General features: G+C 42.1%; 1 protein-coding gene across 1 annotated transcript in view; it reads left to right on the top strand.

The window, feature by feature from the left end:
• USP24 (ubiquitin specific peptidase 24) overlaps window positions 1-27,980 on the top strand; it is a 107,742-nt gene that overhangs the window by 13,582 nt on the left and 66,180 nt on the right. Inside the window, exons 7-27 of the mRNA XM_077779788.1 lie at window positions 2,544-2,609; window positions 4,982-5,056; window positions 5,640-5,798; window positions 6,272-6,386; window positions 6,590-6,693; window positions 8,882-8,989; window positions 9,170-9,265; window positions 9,360-9,521; window positions 9,726-9,773; window positions 15,014-15,121; window positions 15,782-15,931; window positions 16,563-16,694; window positions 17,511-17,622; window positions 19,427-19,503; window positions 20,577-20,717; window positions 20,898-20,951; window positions 21,958-22,073; window positions 25,996-26,062; window positions 26,179-26,289; window positions 27,006-27,104; window positions 27,193-27,366. Coding sequence (XP_077635914.1) covers window positions 2,544-2,609; window positions 4,982-5,056; window positions 5,640-5,798; window positions 6,272-6,386; window positions 6,590-6,693; window positions 8,882-8,989; window positions 9,170-9,265; window positions 9,360-9,521; window positions 9,726-9,773; window positions 15,014-15,121; window positions 15,782-15,931; window positions 16,563-16,694; window positions 17,511-17,622; window positions 19,427-19,503; window positions 20,577-20,717; window positions 20,898-20,951; window positions 21,958-22,073; window positions 25,996-26,062; window positions 26,179-26,289; window positions 27,006-27,104; window positions 27,193-27,366 — 2,274 coding nt within the window. The remainder of the gene's footprint in view (window positions 1-2,543; window positions 2,610-4,981; window positions 5,057-5,639; window positions 5,799-6,271; window positions 6,387-6,589; window positions 6,694-8,881; window positions 8,990-9,169; window positions 9,266-9,359; window positions 9,522-9,725; window positions 9,774-15,013; window positions 15,122-15,781; window positions 15,932-16,562; window positions 16,695-17,510; window positions 17,623-19,426; window positions 19,504-20,576; window positions 20,718-20,897; window positions 20,952-21,957; window positions 22,074-25,995; window positions 26,063-26,178; window positions 26,290-27,005; window positions 27,105-27,192; window positions 27,367-27,980) is intronic.

Here is a 27,980-nt window from a genome sequence, read left to right as displayed (position 1 = left end):
AGCTTCGGGGAGCCTGGGTGGCTCAGTCAGTTAATCGTGCAACTCTTGATTTTGGCTCAGGTCATGATCTCCCCATTCGTGGGTTCGAGCCATGCGTCACATTACACGCAAACAGTGCAGAGCCTGCATGGGATTCCTCTCTTTCTTCCTCTCCCTACCATTTACATGTTTGCGCACTCTCTCTCTTTCTCTTGCTCTCTCTCTCAAAATAAATAAACTTAAAAAGAAATTGCTTCATTTTAAAAAAATGTTAAAATACTAATTTCTGACAGAGTTAATGTATTTAAAAAAAAATCCAGAGCAGTCCAAGTTTCTACCCCACTTGGAAGAAAATTGGCTTAAAGGTGGATATATAGGAACCTGGGCTTACCCTCATTATCTTGAAGTTAAAGATTCTTCCAAGATTTTTCCCTTAGGTCAGATCAGTTTTCAGAACAACCATGTTGTTTGCTGCAGTTGATAGAGAATCATATTGCTTAGCTGTGTTTGAGATGATAATGAAATTCAGGCATAGGAGAAAGAGATTCCAAAGATTGAGACTCTGATTTTACCAAGCAAATATTAAAATTTCACAATAAATGCCTGCCTGCTTCCTGACCAGTTAAGGTGACTATATCCTAGAATAAATTTAGGCCACTGAGTACAAGTAGACACACTCACTTTACATTTACATTTATATTTACATATTTTTGAATTGGAAAAGCACTGAAAAAACAATTGATCAGTTAAAAATACCTGTACAAAGTAAGGAATGGAAGTTGCCTGTCTTCCACCCCCCCAGTCGCCCCACACTTTTACCTACCTCCTAGGTAATGACTACCCATTTATTTCATAGCATTTCTGACTTTTTCCTAAATGTATGTGAAATATACCTATGCACGTCTTTTCCTGCTTTCTCTTCTTTAAGACTGAATTGTAATCAAGCTATACCTAGTAGCATATTTTCACTTAACATTATATCATGGACATCTTCCCAGGTCAGTATTGTCATTGTTATTAATGGCTTTAATGTGTTCCTGCAACTCATTTACTGTGATGCCATCATTTATTCATGGGCACCATGTAAATATGTAAATTTGTCTTTATGTGCATATGCTACCAAATTCCTAGAAAATGTGACTTTTAATATAATTCGTAGTATTAAATCTCTTTCCCAAAAGCTTGTGCCAGTCTGTACTCCCGTAAACTCGTTTCCTATTTCTCTTGTTAGCACTGAATATTTTCCATCTTTAATGTTTTTCATTATAAAGGACAAAAATAGTGTTTTGTTATTTAATTTGTAATACTCTCATTTCCTGTGAATTTGAACGTTTCATCATGTGATTATTGGCTGTTTACATTTCTATAAATTGACATAGTTATTTAGGCTTCTTTGGGGTTTTCTTATTTAATTTTCAGGAATTTTTTTTTGTTCAGCATATCAAAGCCATGTCTATCTTATGTATTTGTAACTTTTTTCTCCCAGTCTTTTGCTTCTCTTTTTATTTTTATTGATAATGTCTTTTGCTATACAGGAGCTCCCACATTTTATAAAAATACACTTTATAAAAATTCCACATTTTTTTTAATGGCTTAAGAGTTTTCTAACTTGCTTATGGAATGTTCTCACATCTCAAAGTTATAAAAATACTTGTTTTATTTTATACTTCTACAGTTTTAGTTTTTAAACAGAGTTCTTGAATTCATTTAGAATTTATTTTTATATATTGCGTGAGATAACGATCCAGTTTAATTTTCTTCCAAATGGGTAATGGATTGTTGTAAGATCCTCTAATGACTGATCCCTGATTTCTCTGCTGTTCGGATGCATTGGCTCGGTCACATGTCAGAGACCCACACGCATGCGGGTGTGTTCCTGGGCTTCCGTTCCAGTTGTTCGTTTGCCCTTCACCCATTTCTGTACTGTTGGAGCACGGCTTCGTTCCTGGTAGTCCCAGTCCGCCCCACATCATTCTTCTCTCAGATTTCCTTGATCCTTCTCTTATTTCTGCTCATTGAATATCGTCAGCGCGCCAGGTTGTCCTGCGGAAAATCCCGTGGAGCTTGTGTTTGGAATTGTGTTAAATGTTTCGGTCTCTGTATGGAGGATTACAGTACAGGTTTCTTCCGTTCAGGAACACGGCATCTCCCTGTTTACCTGCGCCCTCCATGACGTGTTCAGGAAAGTGGTCCGATTTTCTTCTCGGAAGTCTTCGGTGCTTTTTGTTGACAGCACATTTCACTCCTCCCCCAATTATTCTCTCCTTTTTCAAATAAAACTTTTTCGTATTCTACAATATAAATATTAAAAGTCTTTCATCCAGTCCTCTGAAGAAATTTTATTGGCATTATTCTAATTTGAAGTATATTAAATTCTATAACAGTTTAAATGGATCGATATCTTGTTATCAGTTCTTCCTAAGCAGGGGTGTGGTTTGTCCGCTCCTTCCTTCATGACTCCATCGAGTCACCATTTCAGATTGTCTCTGAAAGGGACTTGTTTAATGCCGAAAGGAAAACACCCTGTCCCGTCAATGTCTGACCGTCACTGTCCTTGTTTGCAGGCAGTCTCAGCACTGGTGCAGCCCTTGGGGGTATGTGCGGAGTACCTCAATTCCTCGGTGGTGCAGGTAAGAGGGGACACTCCACATTTGCTTTAGGAGGTGACCTAACACATACGGACGTAGTTATTACCTTCTTATAGGTTGTTCAGAATGGTGCCTCATTCCCTGTAGCTGTTTTTCTAAGTAAAAATACTATCAGAAAATAACTAAAAAATGGGTAATAATTTAAAGTAGGGGAGACCTCTAATATTTTAAGAGGATTATTTACCTTTTCAGCGTTATTACTTATCAAATATAATTTATGTATGATTCCTTATCTGTAAAATAGACAGCATATATCCCAACCCCCTTCACAGGATTGTGTAAGGACTCGGTGGCATTATGTAGTCAGTTAGATGACTGTCGAGCAACCCGCTGGGCACCCTTGCTATAGCTAAGTCACTGCTGAATGATGCCACATCTTGTGTGACCTCCTGCCCTGCGAGTTGTAAGTCAGCCGGCCACAAAACAGTCAGAACTGGGCAGTCGGTTTCATAGTGCTTGAGGCCTATCGTACTTTGTTGTTTCCATTCCATCTCCGTTAACAAGTTTTACTGAATGAAGTGTTGCTTTGAAATACCTTCATTTTTTTCTCTGTAAATAGGTCTGTGACACCCATAACTTTCACAGAGATTTTTTTTTTTAATCGCTGTAAATGGCTTTGCAAACAGAGAGTCCCTTGGGAGCAGTGTGTTTGTATGCATGGCTCCTTCTTGCTAATATCTCATTTACTGAGGGCCATTTTAACAAGGGAGATAGGATTTTTTTTTTGGTAGGTTCTGGAGAGTTCTACCATTTCCAAGTGTTAAATGCTTTCTTTAAATGTTAAAGTAATCCTGCAAGATTTTTACATGAAATCAGATGGCTATTTATGTATTTCTTCATTGTGGATGTTAAGTTCTTTAGAAACATTGCGTGTTCTTTCACCTTGTTAAACATATAATCATTAGTTTTGTAGTTGAAACGCTAAGATATAAGAGGCAAAATGATTTTACTTTTTAATAATTTAATAATAAATGTTAATAATTTAATTATTGACTTTTTAATCATCAGAACTAGGATTGGATTTCTGAATGCTCTTTACCCATGCATTGCCTTATGGAAAGTGATTGAGCATAAATATTCTAGCTCCTAATTAATATTAAATTCTTTAGAAATTCTAAGTTTTAAGAGTACCTGGGTGGCTCAGTCAGTTAAATGTCCAACTTCGAGTCAGGTCATGATCTCAGTTTGTGGATTCGAGCCTCACATCGGACTCTGTGCTGACAGCTCAGAGCCTGGAGCCTGCTTCAGATTCTGTGTCTCCCTCTCTCTCTGCCCCTCCCTCACATTCTGTTTCTCTCTCTCAAAAAAATTAGTAAACAAAAAAAATATTTTTTAAATTCTAAGTTTTATATAAATAAGCATTTTATATATATAAAAATATATATAAAATACATACTTATATATAACAATATATAATGTTTTAGGTATAACAATTGTCTATACCTCTTGCCACTTACATACTTTGGAAGACATTTGTATCACTGTGCCTTGTCCTTCTTGTCTATAAAATGGTGATCGTGCTCTTCGCACTGCAGTGAGAAGTAAGCGGGGCAGTGCTCCTGAGCAGAGCAGCAGCGCTGGCCTCTTAACCCTGACGGTCCCCAGTCTTCACTGAACAGTGGGCGCAAATGGAAAGGACGACATTCTAGTTGGATAATCGCCTGGTGTCATTTTAATTCACTGCTAATGTCTTCGTGGCTTTGACAGCCAGATATTGTCCATCTTCTCTTGTTACCAGCTGAGTTTTAGATCATTATTTTACTTAGTTGGAAGTGAGCATTTAGACCTAGCTAATATTTTCCTATTCCTCACGTGATATTTAGAGTTAGTTACCCGATTGTGCTACCATTCTGGAGCAGTGTGTAGAGGGGGTCTTCACCCTAGGCTTCGTTTCTATCAGCACATGAAAATAGTGCGTGTCACGGCATTTTTTTGCTGTGTGGTCTGTGGAGTTGTTAAAATCAAACATAAGATATTTACTTTGTTACAAAAGTAATACCTACACATGCTTCATGTTTTAACAGTTAGTTTATATGTCTTTGGTTGCTCTTTATAAGATAGTGAAGACNCGCTGTCTCTCTCTCTCTCCTAGAAATAAATAAAACATTAAAAAAAAAAAAAAAGATAGTGAAGACAGGGATTGCCCCCCTGTGGTATTAAAGGAGCTGGGGCATGGAGTCGGGTAAAGACCTACTTGGGCTGGTAGTAGTAGCTAGCTCTGGGGCTCTGATACTAGAATTGAGATCCTTCCAGTGCATTCTGTCCTTTGCGAAATGTGAATGAGGACGTGTCTGCTCTGTAGTTCCGGGGCAGAATCCAGAGTCTTTATTAACCTCAGCACATCTTTTCTGTAGCCAATGCTCGACCCCGTCATCCTTACTGCGATCCAGGATGTGCGGAGTGTGGAGGAAAAGGACCTCAAAGACAAGGTGAGTCCTGTCTCCAGCCAGGAGGGCCCCGCTGCCTGATAGTCCACGGAACACAGCCAAGACTTGGGGCAGGGTTCACACACCACTGCTCTTTGGATTCTGGTCACGTACCACTCACATCAAATTCATGTGACGTTTTCTAACCAAAAAATGCTTTTTGTGAAGCATCAGGATTCTGAAGCCCCAGGTTGGCATGAAGTCAGTAGAGTGAATATAGGGTTCTCAGTAAGTGATACCATTCAGAATTTTACTAACGTGTTGATTCAGATGGTTTTATGATAGGTATAGCATTGAAGAAGCTTTTAAATAATTCAGTGCTACCAGCTTACCCAAAGTTGCTTAAAGGAATTTTAGCATTTAAGTTTAACAGTAGTTATTTTATTGACCTTGAAATTCTCACAGGATCCTTCCCTTTGTTCACCTGCGTGCTAACTTCCTTTTAGAAGCAAACTAGTTAATTGACCATATGGAGTATCTGATAGCACTCAGCCATTGCTGTTGAGAATGTCCTGTATTCCTTGTGTGAACTGGGATCCGAATGTTTTCATGCTCCTTTTTTGTTTGTGTGTGCTTTTAATGAAAGAGATTGGTTAGCATCCCTGAGCTCCTGTCTGCCATCAAGTTACTCTGCATGCGCTTCCAGCCCGATTTGGTGACCGTGGTGGATGACCTTCGATTAGACATCCTACTGCGCATGCTGAAATCGCCACATTTCAGCGCGAAGATGAATTCCCTCAAAGAAGTAAATTTTGTATTTGTTTCTAGAAGACTTAAAGCATAGACACTTTAAGTTCTGCCAAAACTTGTGGTCATTAATATCGGAATGTTGGGAAATGGAGAAGAATAATTTCTTGCAATCATACAAAAAAGAGATAACTGATTATATATAAAATTGTATCTGTGTTTATCGTTGTTATTGTGATCTTTCTACGTGTGTCACATTCAAAATTCATTCTCTGAAATACTTGGAAATACTTAAGTGTTTTTGTGAAATTGCCCAGAGAGTGCCAGGCTTGGCTGCATGTTCTTTTTAAAGAGATACCAGGGATAAGTAGTCTGTTAACTTATTGCAGTAATTGGCCTTTGATTCATTTTGGCTAATTATCAGACCACATTGTAACACTATAAAAATCACAGGATATGTATACATATATATGAAGATTTTGACTATGTATACTTGCACTAGATTCTGTCACAATAATCCTGTCTTTTTAGGTAACCAAACTAATAGAAGATAGCACTTTATCCAAATCTGTGAAGAATGCTATAGATACAGACAGATTGTTAGATTGGCTGGTTGAAAACTCAGTTCTATCTATTGCGTTGGAAGGTAAGTTGCTTTCTAAAAATATATACCTATTTCTTAACACATAGTTGTAAGTATCACTTTATATTAAAGAAAGGTATGAAAATGTTTTGACTGTATTAGCCTTTAAATCTGGTAGCAAGTTAATACTGCTTTGAACTAATAGAATCATACTTAGAAAGTCAGCGTTCACTGAACCTGCCTGCCTCTCGGGTTTTCTTTCTTAGGCAACATAGACCAAGCACAGTACTGTGATCGTATAAAGGGGATTATTGAACTCTTGGGCAGCAAATTGTCTCTAGATGAGCTTACTAAAATTTGGAAGATACAGGTAAGTTGGTCAGAATTATTTTTGCCTTTTTCTGACATTTCCGTCAGAAGGAGAGGGAGGAGGGTGGTGAACGAGCAGGGGAATGGGTCTTCTATCTTGCTTTCATCCAAGCAGCTCTCCTCAAATCTGTCTTGCAGTTCAGGGCTTCTGTTAAGATTGTAGATATGAAAAAGGATTGCACTGCTCAGAAGATGTAAAACTACCCAGCTAGCCTAGTCTTCTCATTTCTGAGGTTTAAAACAGTGACGAGCCTTACCACAGGCCACGCAGCAGTTAGAGCAGCACTAGGAACTGTATGTCTTTCTGTGTGTCAGTCTCCTGCTCTTTTCACTGTGTTTGCTTATCCATGTTCATGGGTAAGTGTTTCCTTTTCAGTCTATTAAATGAGGATGAGAGTAACACTGAGTTAACAGACCTCGGCTTACCAGGGCTCTCAGCAGCTGTGATGGGATAGGCCACACTCTTCATTCTCTTTTTCCTTCACTCTGTTAATAATCCATTGACTCGTTTTCCTTCCACTTTTCTGGCATCCTCTTTAAGCCTCCTTTACTAACTTAGTCTCTTCTACTTTGTAAATCCTAGTTTCTTTCAAGCCTTAGTCCTTAGCCCTTTTCTCAGTGTATACTCTTCCATTAGGCAGTTTCCTCCACTCCTGTGGCTTTGACAGCTTTTGGATGCTGCTGACTCTCAGAATGCCACCCCTAATCCACACCTCTTCTTGGCCCTCCCATGCAGTGCACCTAAATGTGTATATAACTTGGGCCTTCATGCATGCCACCTTGTGGGCATCTCAGATTCATGACGTCAGCACCTAGTCCTTTTCCGGTCTTTTTCAGTAATGGCAACAGCCTTCACCTAGCTGCCAAGCTAGAAATAGGCCCTGAGCTCGCCTCGACTATACCCGCTTTGACCCCGTATCAGTCAGAGCCTGGTCAGGAAACAGAAGCCGTGCTAGGTGTCTCTGTTGACAAAGGTGTTGCTAGGGCGGGAGAGCCAAAGAGAGAAGTAGGAGTGCCGGAGGTACAGAGTGGGGTGAGGGCAGAGGATGCGCAGGGAGCAGAGTCTGCTTTTGGAGGTGCTTTTCCCTGCAGATGCCGGGATTGTCCAAGAGCCAGGAGCCGGCACCCCCAGCAGGGCTTCTGGAACCCCGTGCCGCACCAGGGCTGGCACCTGATCCACTCCCTGAGCGCAGTGCAGCGCTGCTTTCGTCCCCTGCCTTCTCATCGCCCAGCAGTGCCTCTCACAGGCAGGACCTCGCAGGAGCATAGCTACTAGAGGAAACGCGATTTGCAGTCTCCCAGCCTGACGGCAGAGAGCAGACTCTAGAACGTTAGGTGCAGGACTGACAGAAAACCGTCCCGGCTCCTACAGATCTTACTTCCCATTTCTGCCCTAGTTGAATCCTCTCACAGAATGTTGTGAGTAAGTTGTGAACCCACATAAGGCTGAAGATTAGAGACCATGGTGGATATAATGTATATCCCGACTACATTCGGTGAATGCTTGTATATGGTAGATAGTGGGCAAATTCTTGTGGAATTGAATAAATTCTTGTGGAATTGAATCTAAAAAAGTCCCTGCCTTTCAAGCCCTCGACATGGTGAGCAGTGAGGCATGATGGACTCCTGTTTGAGGTCATAAAGTGAAATTCTACTTTAAGGACAGCCACAGGGCCTACATCTCTGAAGCAGAGACTGACTGCCCAAGGGATAAATAACTATTAATCGAAGTTACAAAGTATCTATGAGCAAAATAGAAACTGAGGTAGAGAGTCCCCTTAGCTGAGGCCTTTAAGATCATTTCTAAAGTGCTGGAAGTGAATGTAAAGTCCTGTAATCAATTTGAATCTTTATTCACCAGTTGAAAATGTTTTGCACCCCCTCCCCCCTTGAAGTTCAGGTTGAGAACTTGATTCTCATCTTCTTAAAGATTTAAGGCTGCTAGGAATTTAACCAAGGCAAACTGATGGTCATTAACAATGGTTGCTTCCCTCATTGTTGCCAGTATTATCATGCAAGTGGATGCTGATGAAACTAGAATCCGTTTACCCTTATTACTGTTTTGCTTTCACTTCTGTCAGTTGTGGGAGATGGTGGGGATGTGGGGACCAGGGATTGGGGTGGATAGGAGGTCTGAGGTTTTTCCCTAGTTCAAGGACTTAACATGCCCCCAATGTTTCCTTTTCCAGTCGGGACAATCCTCTACCGTGATCGAGAACATCCATACTATTATTGCTGCAGCAGCTGTCAAATTTAATTCAGATCAGCTTAATCATTTGTTTGTTCTCATTCAGAAGGTATGTGTCCAGTCAAAGTGCTAGCTGCTTAAGTTTTTCTAAATGAAGCTCCCTGCTCTAAACTGGCAACGTTTAAACATACTCTCCCTTCTTTAGTAACCGTCTTTAGCTCAAGTGTAAAGTCCCTGCCTGTTTGCCAGTTTGATGACATTGGATTGTCTTGTCTTTCCCACCCTACAGAGCTGGGAGACTGAAAGCGACAGAGTGAGACAGAAGCTGTTGAGTCTGATTGGACGAATAGGCCGGGAAGCTCGCTTTGAGACCACTTCTGGAAAGGCAGGAGAACCGAACTAATCTTTCTAGCCTCAAGTCCTTTACGCAGTCGTCCGTGTGTGGGCGGGGGGGCTCACTTTGTATGGTGTCGTTGTAGGTGTTAGATGTGCTTTGGGAACTGGCGCATCTTCCGACCCTGCCCAGTAGCCTTATTCAGCAAGCACTGGAGGAGCACCTGACCATCCTGAGTGACGCGTACGCGGTGAAGGAAGCAATCAAGAGGAGCTACATCATTAAATGCATCGAAGATATTAAAAGGGTTGGTGTCCTCTTTGACCTAGTTTTGTTGTCAGAGCAGCAGTAGTATTATCTGAGTAGCTGGAGCCAAATAGTTTTCTTAGCTCCTTAGGTAAACTCAGTGTGTTCCCTGGAAACTTACCTTAGGGTCCAAGATCGGGAGATTGGGAAATTACAGGTACTGCTTTTACCAAGTCACTTATCTCTCTCTTACAATTCATTTCAGCCTGGAGAATGGTCAGGTCTGGAAAAAAACAAGAAGGATGGATTCAAGGTAAGCATTTTCAGATGGAACTGCTTAAAAGGTATACCAGTGTAATAATTTCTTTCAGTAAGTGTTCTGGTGTTTCCTTGGGTAATGCTCAGAAACCGCTGTCTCTTCACAAATCCAAGGTCCCATTCACAGAGTAGTTTCATCATGTTCATACAATTATAAGACCTTTAACTTTGTGTTTTCTTTTTAAAATTAAATACAAAGTATGCACTGTTTTAATAAGTTGAGTGGATTCTGCATAAATACCATGCCCATATTTCTGCCACGAGGGAGAAGTGGAGGAATGTTGTAGAGGAAGAAAGAGAAGAGAAGGAGATTGATTCAGTGCTGGCGCACAGTTGTTTCTCTGGTGCCTGGTTCAGGGGTGTTCGTGAGGTGATTCCTTAGTGAGTCCTGCTGCTGGGGTCCAGTACTAGGGGTTGGGGCTGCTGCTGTGGGAGCCTCCCCCGCAGGGCTCTGGCCCCCGGGCCACTGGGGACCTGGGGGCCGCCCTTTGAAAGCACATTTAGCAGAGTCAGCAGTGGTGACCATAGCTCTCCGGTCCCTGCAGCGCTTAGACAGCCAGTCTGTGCTCCGAAGGGCTGATCGTGGCGCCGCTTGTTGGAGCGACTTCTCCTATTGCAGCAGCCCCCCACCTCCCACCCCACCCCCTGGAGCAGTGCCCTCCTCCAGCTGGGGCCCCTGGGTTGCCCAGACCAAATGGAGAGCCTCCTAATGGGAGGGGTTTCATTTTATTGTAACATAAAAAAAGGTTTGGTGAATGTGGCTTAGTAATTTCATTGCTTAAACATTTTTCTTGGCTTTCGTGAATAAGTATTTCTTTAAAGGATCTTGAATACTGCTGATGTTCACTGCTATATTCAGAGACTCTTAGCGCTTGTTAAGAGGCCATGGTGATTCATTGGGCTTTTCTCAAGTTACCTGTGGTCATAAAGTTTAGTTGGGGACACGTACGAACTTTGTGTTTCAGGCTGGTGATGCTGAAATGTGATCAGGTGAACTTTCTACCTGTGACCTAGCCTTAGATGGTCAAAAAGTCACTCACAAACTGGAGCGGAGGATGCTCAGGTTTGAAGGAATTATTCCTTTAATTCAACAACACTGCTCTCACTCTCAGATCCAGCGTGAATTTTTCCAGTTTTCTCAGCTCAGCGATTCAGATACTTTACTGCAGCCTCTGTCTTTGCACCTCATCCGGAGTTACGTTAGGAGTTTGGGCCCCTCAGTAGTCACAGCAAGACGGAGAGCTTATCTGTAGACAGTCTTGTCTTCTCAGCGGCAGACCCGTTTCTTGAGAAATCTGAGGGTCCCAGCTGAAGGGACTCTTTCCTCCCTCCAGGGAAATGGCTTTTGAAACCAGCACCCCCTCCTGCCGTCCGCCCCTCCCGCGCTGTGGCCCAGCATGACTTAGCTCTTCTAGCCGTGGCATCACTGCCTCTTTGTTCATTGCTCCTCTCTGCCGCGACTTCATTCGTGCCTGCTGTTTCGTAACAAAGCACAAGTCCCATGGCGATTTTGGGAATCGTTTTGTGAGACTGGAAAGGAGTCCGCCTTCCTTTCTTATTTCCCACCGCTCCCAGTGAAAGGAATTCCGGCATACCGTGATTTCATTCCAAATAATAACACCTTGCAACTACCTGGCCCTTCTCAGTGGACTAAGTGCTCTCGCAGAGATGCTCTGAAAGCACACATGGCTGAGGGGGGCAGTGGGAAGAGTAGCACCCCCTGGACAGGACTCCAGGCAGGGGGGTGACTTCTACACTGCCACTAAAGGTGTTTTTCTATGCTATGCCCTTTCCTGCCAGGCAGCAAGGTGGGCTGACTGGGGATTATGTCTCCCTGCCAGGCTGCACAGAAACTAAGCAAAGGGTAAGACAAGCTCACCCACCTCTTACTCCCTCCCACCCTCAGCTACCTCTGCTCCCCCAGCTGATTCCCCTTCCCTCTGCTTTTGACACTTTTAAAGTCCCCGGATTCCACTGTTGCGTTCGGAAGTTCTGACCTTTATTTCTTAACTTTATTTCTGTGGATTCTGCCAGGATACCCTTGGCGCCCTTGGTCCTCTTTCCTTTGCTTCCTTTATTTACCTTCCACTGTTTACCCCCAACCCTCTCCCTCTTATTTCACTTCTTTTTTTCCTTCAATTAAAAAGTTTAAATGTACTCATCCAAAAAAAAAAAAAAAATTACTAAACCAAAAAAGTCATTTTTACTCAAGTAGCAGTGTTTGCGTATTCCCTAAGTCATTCTTAGGGCCTCCCCTTCCCCCAAGCACAGTGCCTGGCAGCTTCTAGGTAGATGCCTGCCCCTTCCTCGTATTCCTCCCCTTCACCCTGTGAGGGCACTAAACCGTTACTTACCCAAAATGGAGTGGCCTCCACTTGCCAAAGCGTGTAATTCAAAGCACAAGTAGCAAGATGTCCTCAGTGGAGCCTCCCAGTGATGTGGTTAGCACAGGATGAGATACTTTATTAAAAAACGCCCTCCCCTGCAAAACTTGGTACTTTGGATCTAGGCAAGTGGCTAGGTCTGGAAAAGGAAGATGGGAGAAAGTGGGGATGTTCAGCGTGGAGAAGAGAATTCAAGAAGGAATAGGAAAGTGTTCTTCAGAGACTTGGGTTGTGGTAGAGGAGTTTGATCCCACTGACTTTTTATGTGTCCTACGAAGTCGCGGGAGGCCTGTTTCAGTATGAGAGCGCAGTGACCTTCCCGGGAGAAGTCTGCCATAGAATGCCTGCCGCCTCATCCCCGGAAGCTCGTGGAGACCAGTCATTGAGCTGAAGTGAGGATTTGGGCGTAGGTTTGCAGGCTACACCAGTGGACCTCAAAGGCTCCATCTAACACTGAGAGTCTAATTTGGACGTACTGTGACCCCCTACTTCTAAACCTCAGCTCCATTACCAGGCGTTATCAAATATGCTCATTTTAATTGTTCGCCATCGTCTCTTGCCCCTCTGGTAAGCGGAGAAAGAGAATTTAAACTTTTCTTTTAACCGAGCGACATAGTGTCACGGATATGATGGAATAAATAACCCCTTTCCTGTTTGCTAAACTCTAGAAATATCAGAAATACTTTTTAAATTCCAATCTTAGATGATTTCCTGAATTTTATTGGATAGTGAGCTACTTTAAAAGGATGATTTTCTGTGTTAAATAAAAATATTCTAACCATAATTGACTAGTTTGTCATAATGATGCTTTTCAATAAGTCCGAGTATTTGCTAAAGGGTTCATATTTATAGCCTCGCGTTTATAATCCTTTTGGTAGGTATCAGTTTGGATTTAAGCCTTAGGGTTTTATCCTTTGTCGCTTTGCAATTGTTACATTTTAGCAGAGATATGCAGGTAGTCTTGCAAATAGTCGGCCTTTAATATATACCTTCTCTCTCTGATTCTAAGATGCCAACGATTATAACCTGCATCGCAGATTTAATAAGTTTGCAAAGAAGAGAAAAGGAAGCTACGTTTTCATTTTACCATTCATTTGTTTAAATTCACACTCAGAGTGCGAATCTAAGCCTCTCTTTGACCCGTATGTACGGCTTCACTGGCACAGTGCTTTTCATCTGTGGTAGTGACTTTGACCTCTGCAAGAACGACTGTACACTTTTGAGGCATGGGAAAGAAGATGGAAGTTTGTGTCCTTGTCCTTTTTTGGTAACATTCAGGCTGCTTTTTTTCCTTAACTGAGTCAAGTTGTGTATACTACAAGAGAAGACAGCTTCTCTTCAATTTCGTGTGCAACCTCTAGACAGAGACATTCAGCGTTGGGTGACACGGCCCTTCACAGGGTGTGAGGCTGTCACACCAAACTCTCCTGGCTTTGAGAGATGTTTTAGACCGAGACCACGGGCAGTATTGTTTGCTTCTGAGTTGACAGATACAATAGGCTAGTCATGTTACATCGTAGTGCCGTCTCTCTGACAGTTTAACAAATCCGTGATCTAAATTTAAGTTAAAAAGCCATCCTTGTTCGGTGCTACATCTATGAAGTCACAGCTGAAATGACAGGTAGATGAACAGATACCTTTCCTATACAGCTAAGGGTGCACGTACTCAGGTAAGGACAGCTGTGTCAAAACCTACTCCCCACCTAGTGGCTGCTAAGTTACTGTTGACAAAATTATAAGAAGTGTCAATTTCAGAAATGCTGACATTTGTAAAACCTCTATCTTAGAATCCAGGAAGTACGGTATTTGCTGATTGGCCTATCTCCAAGAAAACCAGTCTTGTTTTTGGCAGTAGCTCGTTCTCGTTTATAAATTCAGTGGTATGCTGTTTTTCTGCCAGACACAGAAAGTGTATCTCACAGAAGGATTTTCTGCCCCACAAAGGTCTTCATCTTTCAGAAAGACTTGAAGAAACAAGAAGGCTTTAAAAACAAAAGCAAAATTCAGCCTTTAAAATAAAGGCTAAGGACTTAAAATTTGTACTCAGTTTTTTAGACAGTTCATCAATCATTTGATTAATAGTGTTAAATGGACAGTCTTCCAAATTTTGCAAATCTCTTCATTTGAAAGATGTTCTATATTAAAGAGCAGTTCTCTTTTTAAAGATTACTTCACAAACATCAGACTTTTCAGATATGTACTATGAAGATCTAGATCATCCTGTACCAGTTTCAGAAATAGCATTTGAAAGGGTTTTTGACAAATATAAAGTATAGATGTAAAGCGGCTGTAATAATTAATAAAAATTTAATTCTCTCTTGTAAAATTGTTTTAACTAGGAGATACAAGCAGATCATGAGTATTTTCTTTAATATTTACACCACTCTTGGTATCTTGATCATATGATGGGTATCTTAGTTATATAATTATAGAAAATCATATTTTTATACCATTTCACTCACCAGCCAGTTCAGAATTATCCACATTAAACTTGGCCCATCAGTTTATTTTCATTATGTCACCATGTCCTGGCAGCCTGTGCTACTTAATCTGTCCTCTGAAGTTGCTAATTCCTTGTTGTCTGTGTTTTGCTGATGTGCCCTGTACATTGACTGTCATTCCACATCCACCCGTGTTTGCAGTTCTTGGCCTTAGGAAATTGCATGCGGGATAAGAAGTTGAAGATGAATTATGAGTGCATGGAGATGAGCTGTAAATGAGTAGTGTGAACAGAAAAATTACAGAATGTGTAGCCATAAAACCGATTTGACTTGGGAAGTTTTTATAGCTAATAAATTTTGCCTGCCATTCATTTCTAGATGTAACTAATGTAACTTCTTTTTAACTCTAGTCATCTCAACTTAACAATCCCCAGTTTGTGTGGGTAGTTCCAGCTTTGCGTCAGCTCCACGAGATTACTCGCTCGTTTATAAAACAGACCTATCAAAAGCAAGACAAGGTAAGACAGTAGCTGTATTTGATCAGCATACAATTCCAGTTACTTACACTTTTCTTATAACAGAACCGAAGTAAGATTGCTCAGCTTTAAAGTCACTGTTCCACATTTTTATGATGATTAAACCAGTTCATTTATATTCTTTAATCATCTTGAGTATCAACATCATTTTGCTTTCCTTTCTACAAGAGCTTTTCTTTTGCTACACCCTTCATTTCCTTAATTTATTGAAATAATTCCACCCGTTTTTAAAAGTTTGAATGGTATTTTAGAAATGTGTTTGAAAAGATGTAAAGACCCTGATCTCAGGAAGATTAGGTTGTTTAAAGGACCTGGGGCTTCCTCCGTGTACGAGACTTGGGAGGAAAGATCTGGAAAAGTACACAAGAAGCGAAAAGATTCTTTTTTGCAATTCATCTTTAAAAAAAAAAAGAATGCCTGTAGAAGCAACAACTTAGCAGAGAAGTTTATTAGCTCCCTAGTAAATGCGCATGTGGATGATTTTATTTGCTTTTGTGTAGGTAATGGAAGTGACGGAATCCTTAGATTTACATCCTTAGATTCACCCTCACTAGGACTACGTGATAAAGTGGAAGCTTCTGTTCAACTCCCAAAATGACTGCTGGTGCTCATGCCATTTTTCTTTTTGTTGTTTTTGCCAAGAGCATTATTCAAGACTTGAAGAAAAATTTTGAGATCGTGAAATTGGTAACAGGAAGTCTGATAGCTTGTCATCGACTTGCAGCTGCTGTGGCTGGACCCGGAGGCTTGACTGGCTCAACCCTTGTGGACGGCCGATACACTTACCGGGAGGTATCCGGCGCTGTGCTTTCGTGTCGTGCTTCACAGCACCCATTTGGCCTTGTGCGCTCGAACTAGGAAAGTGACCCTGGTCAGGTGTCACTCTACAGAGGTCGCATGAGGTTGCTTTGTAGGGATGGGACAGCTTTATTCCCTGACTACCATCATTTTAAACATAAAGTTTAGGAAAGTGTTACTTGTGGGTGAGTCGTTCAGCAAATCACCCTAGACCTGCCTGTGACAAAGTGATAAAGATAGCTGTCTTTCCTTTGTCTTTCATAGGACATGATAATTGTCTGTGCTGTGGAGGATTGCTTTTGTTTTTTAAATCAGTTGATTAGTAATATTGTGTTTAAAAATGAGACAAAATCTTAACTTCCTGGTGTTAGTGGTATTTCCGTGTGAGGTTACTAACATGGTATTTCCCTGCCATCCTCACTCCACTAGAATTTGTAATAGACTTGAAGTAGCTTCCACCGTGTTGTGCCCTTAACTTATAAATAGACGGCTCACTCTTATTTTACCCTAAATCGTATGAGAAAGCCTTAGGTAGAATTCTTTTTTTAATTTAAAAAAGTTTTTGTAATTTTCTTTTGGGTAGGAATGCCTAGAGTTAACTAATTAGCATAACTTCTTTTTGCAGTATTTAGAGGCCCATCTAAAATTTCTAGCGTTTTTCTTGCAAGAAGCTACTCTGTATCTGGGTTGGAATCGTGCCAAGGAGATCTGGGAATGTCTCGTCACTGGCCAGGATGTTTGTGAATTGGATAGAGAGGTAAGAAGATGGGAGTGTGGATAAAAGAAGGCAGAAGTGGGACTTAGATATTTTACCTTTTTTGTGGGTCTCACAACTTCAGTGCTAAATGCTTCTTAATCTGCTAAGCCTACATTTATACTAATAGACCAGGAACTGTAAGTGCTGGGTTATTTAATATGTACCTATGACATAAATGTGTGAGTTCTTCGGTCATTTTTATACCATTCTGGACAAAACCAAATTCACCTGAACGAGCACAGCCGAAGAATTCTCCGTATATCTTCTAACTCTTCCCCCTCTCATGGAACTGATTTCAAGTTACCAACCAAAAACTTTGCATCACCTGCAGTGATGTTGCATGTCAGAAACACAAAGAAGAATGAGTGCCCAGACAGGTTTTTTCCGGCTATAATTAAGCAGCTGAAAATAGCTTAAACCAGGAGCAGAACACCTGACTTGACCCATTCTAACAATGACTTGTTTGCTCATTTCCTCTTCCAGAGTGATAACTACCTCCTAGGATTGTTGAAGGGACTACATAAATGCCCGTGCCCAGCACAGCGGCTGGCACACAGCAGGGCTTGTTAATAAGCGTTCGTGGACAAGCCCAGGTGTAAACCCCATTGAACAGTAGGAGTATATATTTTCTTTATCGGAGGGAGAGACTGCTAGGAGCTGCTTTATTTGGCTCCAGCCTTCCAGGTGTTTCCATTGCCCATGGTAATATAAATTTTTGAAGCATTGAACATAACTTATCTTCCGCCTCCCACTTTGGAATATGTATTTGTCTGAAACGAATTTTAGTTAGAGGGCAATATCTGTCTTAATCCACAGATGTGTTTTGAATGGTTTACAAAAGGCCAACATGATCTTGAGAGTGACGTTCAGCAGCAGCTTTTCAAGGAGAAAATTCTTAAATTGGAGTCCTATGAAATCACAATGAATGGTAGGAAAAAAAACTTTGCCTTTTTTTTGCAGTTCTTTAAAAAATTTTATTCTTGGGGCGCCTGGGTGGCTAAGTCGGTTAAGCGTCCGACTTTCGCTTAGGTCATGATCTTGCTGTTTGTGGGTTCGAGCCCCGCGTCGGGCTTTGTGCTGACTGCCAGCTCAGAGCCTGGAGCCTGTTTCAGTCTGTGACTCTCTCTGACCTCTCTCTCTGACCCTCCCCTGCTCACGCTGTCTCTCTCTCTCTCTCCTAGAAATAAATAAAACATTAAGAAAATTAAAAAAAAAAAAATTTTATTCTTTCCTTTCCCTCGAAGCCCCCTTCTCAGAAGCAATTAAACAGTCTGGAAGATCCTTCTGGACTTTGCTTGATGCATAGAAAGACCTGTCTGTATATACCTGTGTTTAAATATACAGATTAAATTCCTTTTCGTGTGAATAGTATCTTATGATTAATGTTAAATTATATGGCCTTATCGTTCAGATGGTCAGATGGTAGCACGTATCAGTACTTCATTCTGTTTTGTGGCTGAATAGTATTTCATTGTATGGATATACCACATTTTATTTATCCATTCATCAGTGCTGGGTACTGAATTGTTACCACTTTTTGGCTATTACCAGTGACACCACTGTAAGCATTCATGTACAAGTTTTTGTGTGGACATGAGCTTTCCTTTCACTTGGGTATATGCCTAGGAGTGGAATTGAATCATATGATTAACATTTTGAAGAACTGCCAAACCGTTTTTGCAAAGTGGCTGTACTATTTTATAATCCTACCAGCAACATCTGAGGGTTTCAGTTTCTTCACATGTTCACCAATCCTTGTTACTGTCTGTCATCTTTATTCCAGCCATCTTGGTGTGTGTGAAGTGTTACCTCATGGTTTTGGTGTGCATTTCCCTGATGATTCATGATATTGAGCTTCTATTCATGTGTTTGTTGACTGTATATACTCTTTGGAGAAATGTCTCTCAGACCTTTTGCCCATCATGAATTGGGTTATTGGTCTTTTTATTGTTGAGTTGTGAGAGTTCTTTATATATTCTGCGTAGTAACTCTTCATCAGACAGACATTTTCAAGTATTTTGTCCCATTAACTGGGTGGTCTTTTCCATCTCTTAGAGTCCTTTGAAGCATAAGAGCTCCTAAGTTTGATGAGGTCCAATTTACCTATTTTTTTCTTTGGCTGCTCGTGCTTTTGGTACCACATCTGATAAGCTGTTGCCTAATATGAAGTCTTGAAGGTTTATGTCTGTTTTGTCCCAAGAGTTTTTATTATTTATTTATTTATTTATTTATTTTTAAATAGTTTATTGTTAAGTTGGTTTCCATATAACACCCAGTGCTCATCCCCACAAGTGCCCTCCATCACCTCCCTTCCCCTCCCCTCAGCCCCCATCAGCCCTCAGTTTGTTCTNGGTTTGCCTCTCCCCCACTATTTCCCCCCTTCTTCTCCCCCGTGGTCCTCCGTTAAGTTCCTTCTAATTTATTTTTTTATTTTTGAGGCAGAGAGAGACAGAGCACAAGTGGGGGAGCGGCAGAGAGAGAGGGAGACACAGAATCTGAAATAGGCTCCAGGCTCTGAACTGTCAGCACAGAGCTCGACATGGGGCTCAAACTCAGGAACTGTGAGATCATGACCTGAGCTGAAGTCGGATGCTTAACCGACTGAGCCACCCAGTGCCTCAGTTTTGTCCGAAGGGTTTTACAGTTTGGGCTCTTGAAATACTTTGAGTCTTTTCATTGGTTATCTGTGTTACTTAGAGTCCATGAATTTATCTGAACTTCTGTCATTTCAGGGTTTAACTTATTTAAGACTTTTTTTGAAAATGTGAATCTTTGTGATCATCGATTGAAACGACAAGGCGCTCAGTTGGTAAGTACTTTCTTCGGAAATGGATAGTCTAGTAAATATGGATAATATGGATAATATGGATAAATATGGATAATATGGATAGTCTAGTAAAACATGGCAAAAAAGGTATTGTAATTGAGTGAAAACGTGACCTTTTTTAAAGAACGGGCATCTCCTCAACTGTATCTTCTGCACTGAAGACAGAGCTTCCCTTAGAGCGTAATGGAGGCCCCCTTTCTAGCACAGCGACCCCTCACCAACTGCCTGGGAGAACAATGTTGCCTTCTCATCCATCCGTGCTTCTTGCTGACTGGGGCGGCCAGCAGCCTCTTGTGGCTAGGCAGATGCAGGCCAGGGACAGTTTTACTGAGGCTTCCAGCTCCTCAGACCCAGTAATGGATGTGTTCCTACAAAAATGACAACATCTTTCATTCTGAAGATGAATCTTCAGTTCATCATAGTGGCAGGGGCGTGGGGAGAAAATTTTAGGACCAGGCAGTGAAGCAGGAGGATGCGAGGACCTGCGGAATGTATACAGCTTATGTTGATATCTACATGTGCACCTTAAAAAACAAAGGCAGCAAATCATGGTCTCTTTCAAGACATAACTCCTTTGATTCAAGACCTGGTTTCGTGGGTGGTGAGATTTTTACAAGATCTTGTAAGCGTAAGCCCTGGATCCTGCCATTTGAACTGAGCTTTGGGGAGAGCCTCCTGAGCCTCAGGATTATTAACCCCACTAGCTGGCTCTGTTTCCTTTTGAAGAAAAGCTCCTAAAGATGGTGCTACCTTATTCCTGTGCTCTTTCAACTTCTGTAGCCTGCCTGGGTAGATTTCCAGCTTGGTTTTAGGAATATCTGGAGAAAACTCTTCATATCTCTCCTGGTTGCCATGGACATAGCCCAGAGTTTCTGTGGTTAGTTGTTTTTGTTTTAAAGTTTCAAATCAGTACAATAGTGTTCTCATATGTAGCTTGGTTTTTGCCGCCTTAATTCACATGAAACTGAAAGATGTAGACTTAATGCAGTAACAGAAAATAATTGTCTGTAATTTTGTGACCTTGGTGTGCTATGTAATTTTTTTCTTTTGAACAGTATGTAGAAAAGCTGGAGTTGATAGGAATGGATTTCATTTGGAAAATAGCCATGGAATCACCTGATGAAGAGATTGCTAATGAAGCTATTCAGTTAATTATAAACTATAGTTACATCAATCTAAATCCTAGATTGAAGAAGGTGAGTATCAGAGGAAAGAAGGTACTTACGCACAAAACAGAAATTACATGTTTCCTATTGATAAGTTCTGACCTTTAGCATGCCTGAAAATTGGCTCTTTTATTTTGATGTTTTGTCCTTAATAACGATTGCAATTAAATGCCGGACTAATTTTAATTTCCATATACCTCTTACTTTTAGGATTCTGTATCGTTACATAAGAAATTTATTGCTGATTGCTACACGAGATTAGAAGTGAGTGGCAAGTTTCACTGAACCTGTTTTTGAAATAAATGCTTTGGTGTTTTTCCTTTTAGAATTTTCTATTTGAGATCATGTGTCATGTTGATGTTTGTGGCTGGGTTCTGTGGAAGAATGTGTCAGCAGTGTGGCATTGTGACGTGGGGAACAGACATCTGCCAGGTTCCCCCAGTAGAGACATCCCTCAGAGGAAAGCTATGCTTCTCTTTGCACCACCTCCGCTCTGCACTCTGCCCACCCCTCTTTTGGGGTATGGGAACTGTCTTCAGAAAACAGGCCTTCTCTGCATTCCACGTCTCTAGTAGATTCTTCTCCCCTTTTTCTTTTTCTGCCCAGGAATTTTATGCAAGAACTTGTTTTTCCCACCCTTGCCCATGTTTCAGCTGAGACTATATCTTAAATGCTGTTCGGGGCCATAGCAGGACCCTCAGTAGGAGGTGGTTTGGGTTGTCTTCGTCCCTTAGAAGCCTGCTGTATGATACTGTCTCACATGTATTTCCGGGGCCTTATCTCCGGCTTGATGATTAAGGCATTAAACAGTCATCTCTGCTCTTAAGTTGTGTTTAAGTTTTATACCTAATGAAGAGTATTCCAGAAACATAATGCTGCTGCCCCCAAATGTCAAGAAGTTAAACCTTCTGATGATCAATAGGTGCTTGAATCTGTACAGGGTTTCCATAGTCATGATTTCACCCAAATCTGTCATCGTAAAAAAAAAATTTGAAGTCCCTCAAATAAAAGAGGTACCGTCTAAGTATTAACATGTGGAACAGTAGGCCTTGGCCAGGGGTTATGGTGCCTCCCAGAGAGCGTTTGGCAGTGTCTGGAGACCTTTGTGGTGCTGGTAGGTGGGTAGTGACCAGAGATCAGAAATGGTGCTAAACGCTCTGCAAAGCCCAGGACAGCCCTCTACAGCGAAAAGTGTCCATCTAGCCCAAGAGAGCAGTAGGGCCGAGGTTCGAGGAGCCCTGATACACAGTGATGCTTCCGTGTTTCACAGGCGGCCAGCTCAGCACTCGGAGGCCCCACTCTAACGCACGCAGTGACCAGAGCCACAAAAATGCTTACGGCAACTGCAATGCCAACCGTAGCAACATCCGTTCAGTCTCCGTATAGGTAAGTGTGCAGAAGTTACAGCACACACTCACACAGTGCATAAACACACTTGTCAGTTTGGGAAGATAACCGACTTCTTTTTTGGGGGGTGTCTCAATTGTCAATTTCCTCGCTTTGTATCATAATTTTGGCCGATAGTCCTATCCTGAGAGATTGTGTATCCCCATCCTGCATCCCAAATCTGTATTTTTCTTTTCTGAAGATCTACAGGTCCTTGTCACCAGCACCAAGTAGTGCTCTGCCCCAACCCTGTGCCTAGTGGATAACTTTTGTCATTTTGTTACTTTTTTAAAATTTGAATTCTTTTGCTTTGACTCTGTAAATAGGAGTAAGCTACTCTTTAAAACAGTCTGAAGACGTACTCATTGTATGAAGAGGATTTTTCAAGTTTGCAGTGTGCACTTACTCAGACATAACTTGCCTCCTTGGGCACAGATCCAGTGCACGAAGAGCATAAGCAAAACGAGATGGAAGATGATGATTAATTAAAATTGTGCATTATAATAACATAGTTAAAATATTATTTCCTTAAAATTATTTTTCAAAATGACTTTAACAAGAACTTTATCCTTAAATATTTGCATTCAAACTTTGAACCTAAGTCTTTTATCAGATTGCTCTATTTAGGGTTTTCAAATATTAACAGTGAAACCCGAGTTCAGTATTTGCTCTACTTCTTTGATACAGTGAGGAACATAGTTGAGCATTCAGAAACATTAGACGGAAGCATAATTCAAATGCTCCTGTGAGGGCTTCTGAGACTTCTATTCTGAGTAAGCAGCCCCCAGTCTGTGGTGCCCGAGAAACCTGTGTTCAGAACGAGGCCTCCCCTGCTGCTGCTAAGTCACGGGTGCACATATTGTCTCTCCCCAGTCGGAATGACTTTATGTATGTGTCTATGTTATTTATTTTTTTTTACAGTTCTTTTTCTTTTTAAAGCCTTCCTTTATTTTTATTTATTTATTTTTTAAATGTTTACTTACTTTTGAGAGAGAGAGAGAGACTGAGTGTGACTGGAGAAGGGTCAGAGAGAGAGGGAGATGCAGAATCTGAAACAGGCTCCAGGCTCTGAGCCAGCTGTCAGCACAGAGCCCAACATAGGGCTCGAACCCACAGAACAGGAGATGATGACCTGTGTCGAATTCAGATGTTTAACCAACTGAGCCACCCAGGAGTGAGCCCCGTAAAGCCTTCTTTTAGAGTAGGACTCAAAGGAACATCCTTGCTCACATTCTTCATCTTTTTTTCTAATGAATTGAGGACTGTGTAGTGATACTAATATGAGAGAGGCTCCAGTGAAACTCAGCCCTCTTGGACCTTTTTTTTTAAATGCCAGAAAGCAGGGCACCTGGCTGGCTCATTCAGTAGTGCATGCAACTCTTGATCTCGGGGTTATAAGTTCAAGCCCCACATTGGGTATAGAGATTATTTAAAAATAAAATCTTACCCAAAACAAACCCAGTTTAAAAGGCAGAAAGTGATTATAGGTCACTGACATGAACTTTGTGTTCCCACATTGTTGGGAGTATATCTTAAGTAGACTTTCATTAAGAATGCTATTAAATAGACTTTCATTAAGAATATGTATTAAGTAAACTTTCATTAAGAATGCTGTTAAACACCTGGGGGGCTTAGTTGGTCAAGTGTCCCACTCCTGGTTTCAGCTCAGGTCATGATCTCATGGTTTGTGGGTTTGAGCCCCGTGTCAGGCTCTGCACAGGGCAGCTTGGGATTCTCTCTCCTTCTCTCTGTGTCCCTCCTCTGCTCCCACACACACCCTCTCTCTCTCTCTCTCTCAAAATAAATAAATTTTTTAAAAAAAGAATGCGTATAGAGAGTACTTAGTTACATGTTTGTAAGATGTGGTCCATCTTTATGACCAAGGTCCTTAATGATTCATTTATCTGACAACCAGAATAGAAATGCAATTTTGAACTGTTGGATTGGGATTTCCAAACTGCAGCATCTTTAAATAAACGTGTTATTTTTCTCTCTTTTTACTAGGTGCTTTTTATTCTCACTCATTTCATTTCATATTGGACTGATATCAGAGCAGAGCCACAGGATAGTTTTTAACTCTTCTCATTATAGACTCTAAGCACTGTTCATAGGAGTGTCTAATTTCAAAGTTGCATTTGAACCAGGACATTATAAGTTCTTATTTCACTGGTTTTGAGAGAACTTTACGGTGACTATACTTCCACCTTTGGTGACGGGGGTTGGCGGGGAGCCGGGGGTTAATCTCTCATCTCTACAGTAGTCTGCAATGCAATGCTGTCTGTGATTTAATTCATCGTGAGGCATAATTAAGATAGTTCACTCAATAATTCACTTATTATAGCACTTAGATATTTTCTAAAAATTTCCCATCTGAATATCAAATTCTAGTTCTTGCCCATTAGCCTGAAAGAATTTAGAGCTCTGTTATAATGCATTTAATAGCATTAAAATGTTAAACATTTTACATTAAAATGTGTTTAACAAACTCTTTTTAAAGTAGAATTTCCAATACTGCTAATCAGCAATCCAGACCAATTGTTAGAAAGTGGTAGTACCTCTTCTCAGATTTAGAAAGATACCTATTTGAAATGCTTAGATTTTCTTCTCTGGAAGAGCACATGTTAAAATTAAGGACATTTGAATTTTCATCTCTTGATGTTAGCACATGTAATATGTTCTTTAAAATCAAATAGGAGCTGTGAGTATATAAGCTGAATGTTAAGAGTCCTCTTAATTCAAGTAAGAAGTAACATTCCCTAAGTCTGACCAGAAGGGACCTCAGGTCTCATGTTCAGGGGGTGCTGGAACTCCACACTTCACCTTGCTGTGTGTTGTCTCTCCTGGAGATGGTTGTCTCCTGGTGAGTGTTGATTTCTCAAGTACTTTGAAAACCCATAGGATAATAATTCTTACACTTGTGGGGCTTTTTCTTTTTTTTTAATGTTTATTAATTTTTGAGAGAGAGAGAGACAGAGTGTGAGCGGAGGAGATTGTGGCCTATATATATCTGCATGCCTGGCCTCTAGCGCGTGGCCAGTGCCCGAGATGAGAAACAGACAGCGGACAGTCATCTCTCTGAAAACAGATGAAACTGGTGAGGGTACATCTCAGGATCCATGGGAGGGAGTAGCAGGGAACGGCCAATTATCTATTCTTTGCCTGATGGCTTTTCAGACCCTCCATTTCTTAAATTTTTTAATGTTTGTTTATTTTTCAGAGAGAGATAGAGTGTGAATGGGGGAGGAGCAGAGAGAGGGAGACACAGAATCCTAAGCAGAGCCCAACGCAGGGCTTGAACTCACAGACCGGGAGATCATGACCTGAGTGAAAGTCAGACGCTTGACTGACTGAGCCACCCAGGTGCCCCACACTTGTGTGCTTTAACTCTATGGAATGTTCATTTAAACGAGATGAACAGTTGTTTGTCCTTCCTTCTTCCTTATTCTTTGACTGTTTAGAACAGCAAGTTAGTTGTGTTACACGTACTGGTTTTAGGCAATTCAGAACTTTGTCACATTCCATGTGTTTACAGAATTATGTGGCATATTTTAGTTGTAAGATTAGGAGACTCAAACTCACTGTTCATTCTTGGTGGATTGACGGACACACAGGTCTGGAGGCCCAGGTCCTCTGTTTATGGAAAACCGTTTAAAAAGAGAGGAGAGGACAGGACAGGAAAGGAAACGTGGAGGGGGCGGGCTTGTCCTCCCTGACCCGTCAGTGCACTACAGCTGCGAGCTGGCCGGGCGACCTCCCCACTGGGTGAAGGGCAAGTTCAGTCTTTGCAGAAGTCAGCCTTTGGCCAGTCCATGCCAACTGTGTGGTTTTGGTGAAGCCGACTGGACTCGTGCGATTTATTTCAAATACGTTCAAGTCCACATTTCATTTCATATATGCTCAAAAAAGTTTTTTTCATCCTCAGATCCACTAAACTTGTAATAATCGAGAGATTGCTGCTTTTGGCAGAACGCTATGTGATCACTATAGAGGTAAGCCTCTGTTCTTTGTAAAGCAGCTTTATCATCCTGTCATTAGCTCATGTTAGGCGTGTATTTTTGAGACGTTTAACCGTGACGCTGTGCATCTGACTTCTGCGTTTTTCAAGGATTTTTACTCTGTTCCACGAACTATTCTACCTCATGGCGCCTCATTTCATGGACATCTTTTAACTCTCAATGTTACGTATGAGTCTACCAAAGATACCTTCACCGTAGAGGTAGGTTTACGTCAAGCCCCGTAGCCGCTTTCATACTGCCCTGTTACTTTCATGAGAGCACCACAGAGTGGGATAGCTCCATGAGCAACCAGTCTGCAAGCTGTTCAGTAAACAGACGAAAGGCCTGCAGTGAAAGGGAACTGATGGGTATAGACAGGCACACGAATAAGTGTACCCTACCGTTAGGTGGTGGTGAGTGTTCTAAAGAATAAGAAGAAAGGTGAATAATTTGGTAGAGAGCAACACATAGTGTGACATGTCATAAATAGATGGGCTGGGAAGTTCTCTCCAAGGTGGTGACATTTGAACAAAGATGGAATGAAGTGATAACTAGTTTCTGGGGAAGAGCATTCCAAGCAAAGAGAGCAGCAGGTACTAAGGCCCTGACATGGGACTTGCGTGGCTCCCTGGGTGATAGGCAAGGGGGCTGGTGTGAGGGGAGCGCGGAGAGAACAGGAAAGGGTGGAGACAGCAGCAGCAGGACCTGAGATTTGATTCCCAGGAGATGGGGGGGGGGGAACACCGCGGGAGAGGAGACATTGAATTACTGCAGGAGGGAAGGGAAGCCTTACAGGGTGGGGAGTCTCGTGTGTGGGTTCTCTGCCGTATCCCCAGCCTCTGGAACGGTGCCTGTTCCACAGTCCGTGCTCTCCGACAGCTGTCAAAATGAACAAGCAAACAAATGACTCACAACAGTGTTTGATTTTGTCGCCCAGGCTCACAGCAATGAAACCATAGGGAGTGTGCGGTGGAAGATTGCCAAACAGGTGTGCTCGCCTGTGGACAACATACAGATATTCACAAACGACAGTCTGGTAGGTTTACGCCAACGCTTTGTGACCCTTCTGCCTGATGCCAACACCTTCCTCTTCCTCCCAGTAATGAAGAAACCACTTTTCACAGCTGACAGTGAATAAAGATCAAAAGCTCCTCCACCAGCTGGGCTTTTCTGACGAGCAGATGCTCACGGTGAAGACTTCGGGCAGTGGGACCCCATCCGGGAGCTCCGCCGACTCCTCTACCAGCTCCAGCAGCAGTGGCAGTGGGGCCTTCAGCTCGTCGTATGCCATGGAGCAGGTACGGGGTGCCGGAGTCAGCTGACCCGTCAGAATTTAGGAAGCTTCAGCCCATGGGTGGGTGACCAGGCCCGCTTCTCTCAGACACGTCCTGACTGGTGAGGTTCCTGAGGGAATGAGCATAGACAGAGCCAGGGACCTTCTTGTATAGAGATCGAGGGTGGAGAGGACCCAGCTGGGGAGACAGCAGAAGAGCAGAGAGGAAGGGGAAAGCCTGCAGAGTGTTGCAGCAAATTCTTGACTCCGCCTTTAAAGTACACCTAAAATCTAGCCATGCTTATGTGCCTCCACGGCCTCCACACTGGTCCGGGCCACCGCCACACCCTACGCTGGTGTTCCAGCGGTACCCACCTGCTCCCATGGCTCTGGCCTTAGACCCGCCCGGGCCTTCTCTGTACAGTGCCCGGCAGCCCAGGGTCCTTTTAAACAGCAGTCATGCTGTGCCACCAGCTTGCAGGTTCCTGGGGCTTCCTCTTACTCAGAGCAGGAGCCAGAGTCTACCGGGCCCCAGAGGGCCAGCCTCACAGACCTTGGGGGAACCTCTCTGATGTCCCTTCCCTGGACCCCACTCCGCTCCCACCCCTCCAGCTGCACTGGCCTCCATGCTGGTCTTCA

The sequence above is a fragment of the Crocuta crocuta genome, unplaced genomic scaffold (genome assembly GCF_008692635.1).
Source record: "Crocuta crocuta isolate KB4526 unplaced genomic scaffold, BGI_CrCroc_1.0 scaffold168, whole genome shotgun sequence".
NCBI classification, from domain to species: domain Eukaryota; kingdom Metazoa; phylum Chordata; class Mammalia; order Carnivora; family Hyaenidae; genus Crocuta; species Crocuta crocuta.
Note: the sequence above shows the minus strand (reverse complement) of the source record. Positions and strands in the feature narration are given on the sequence as shown.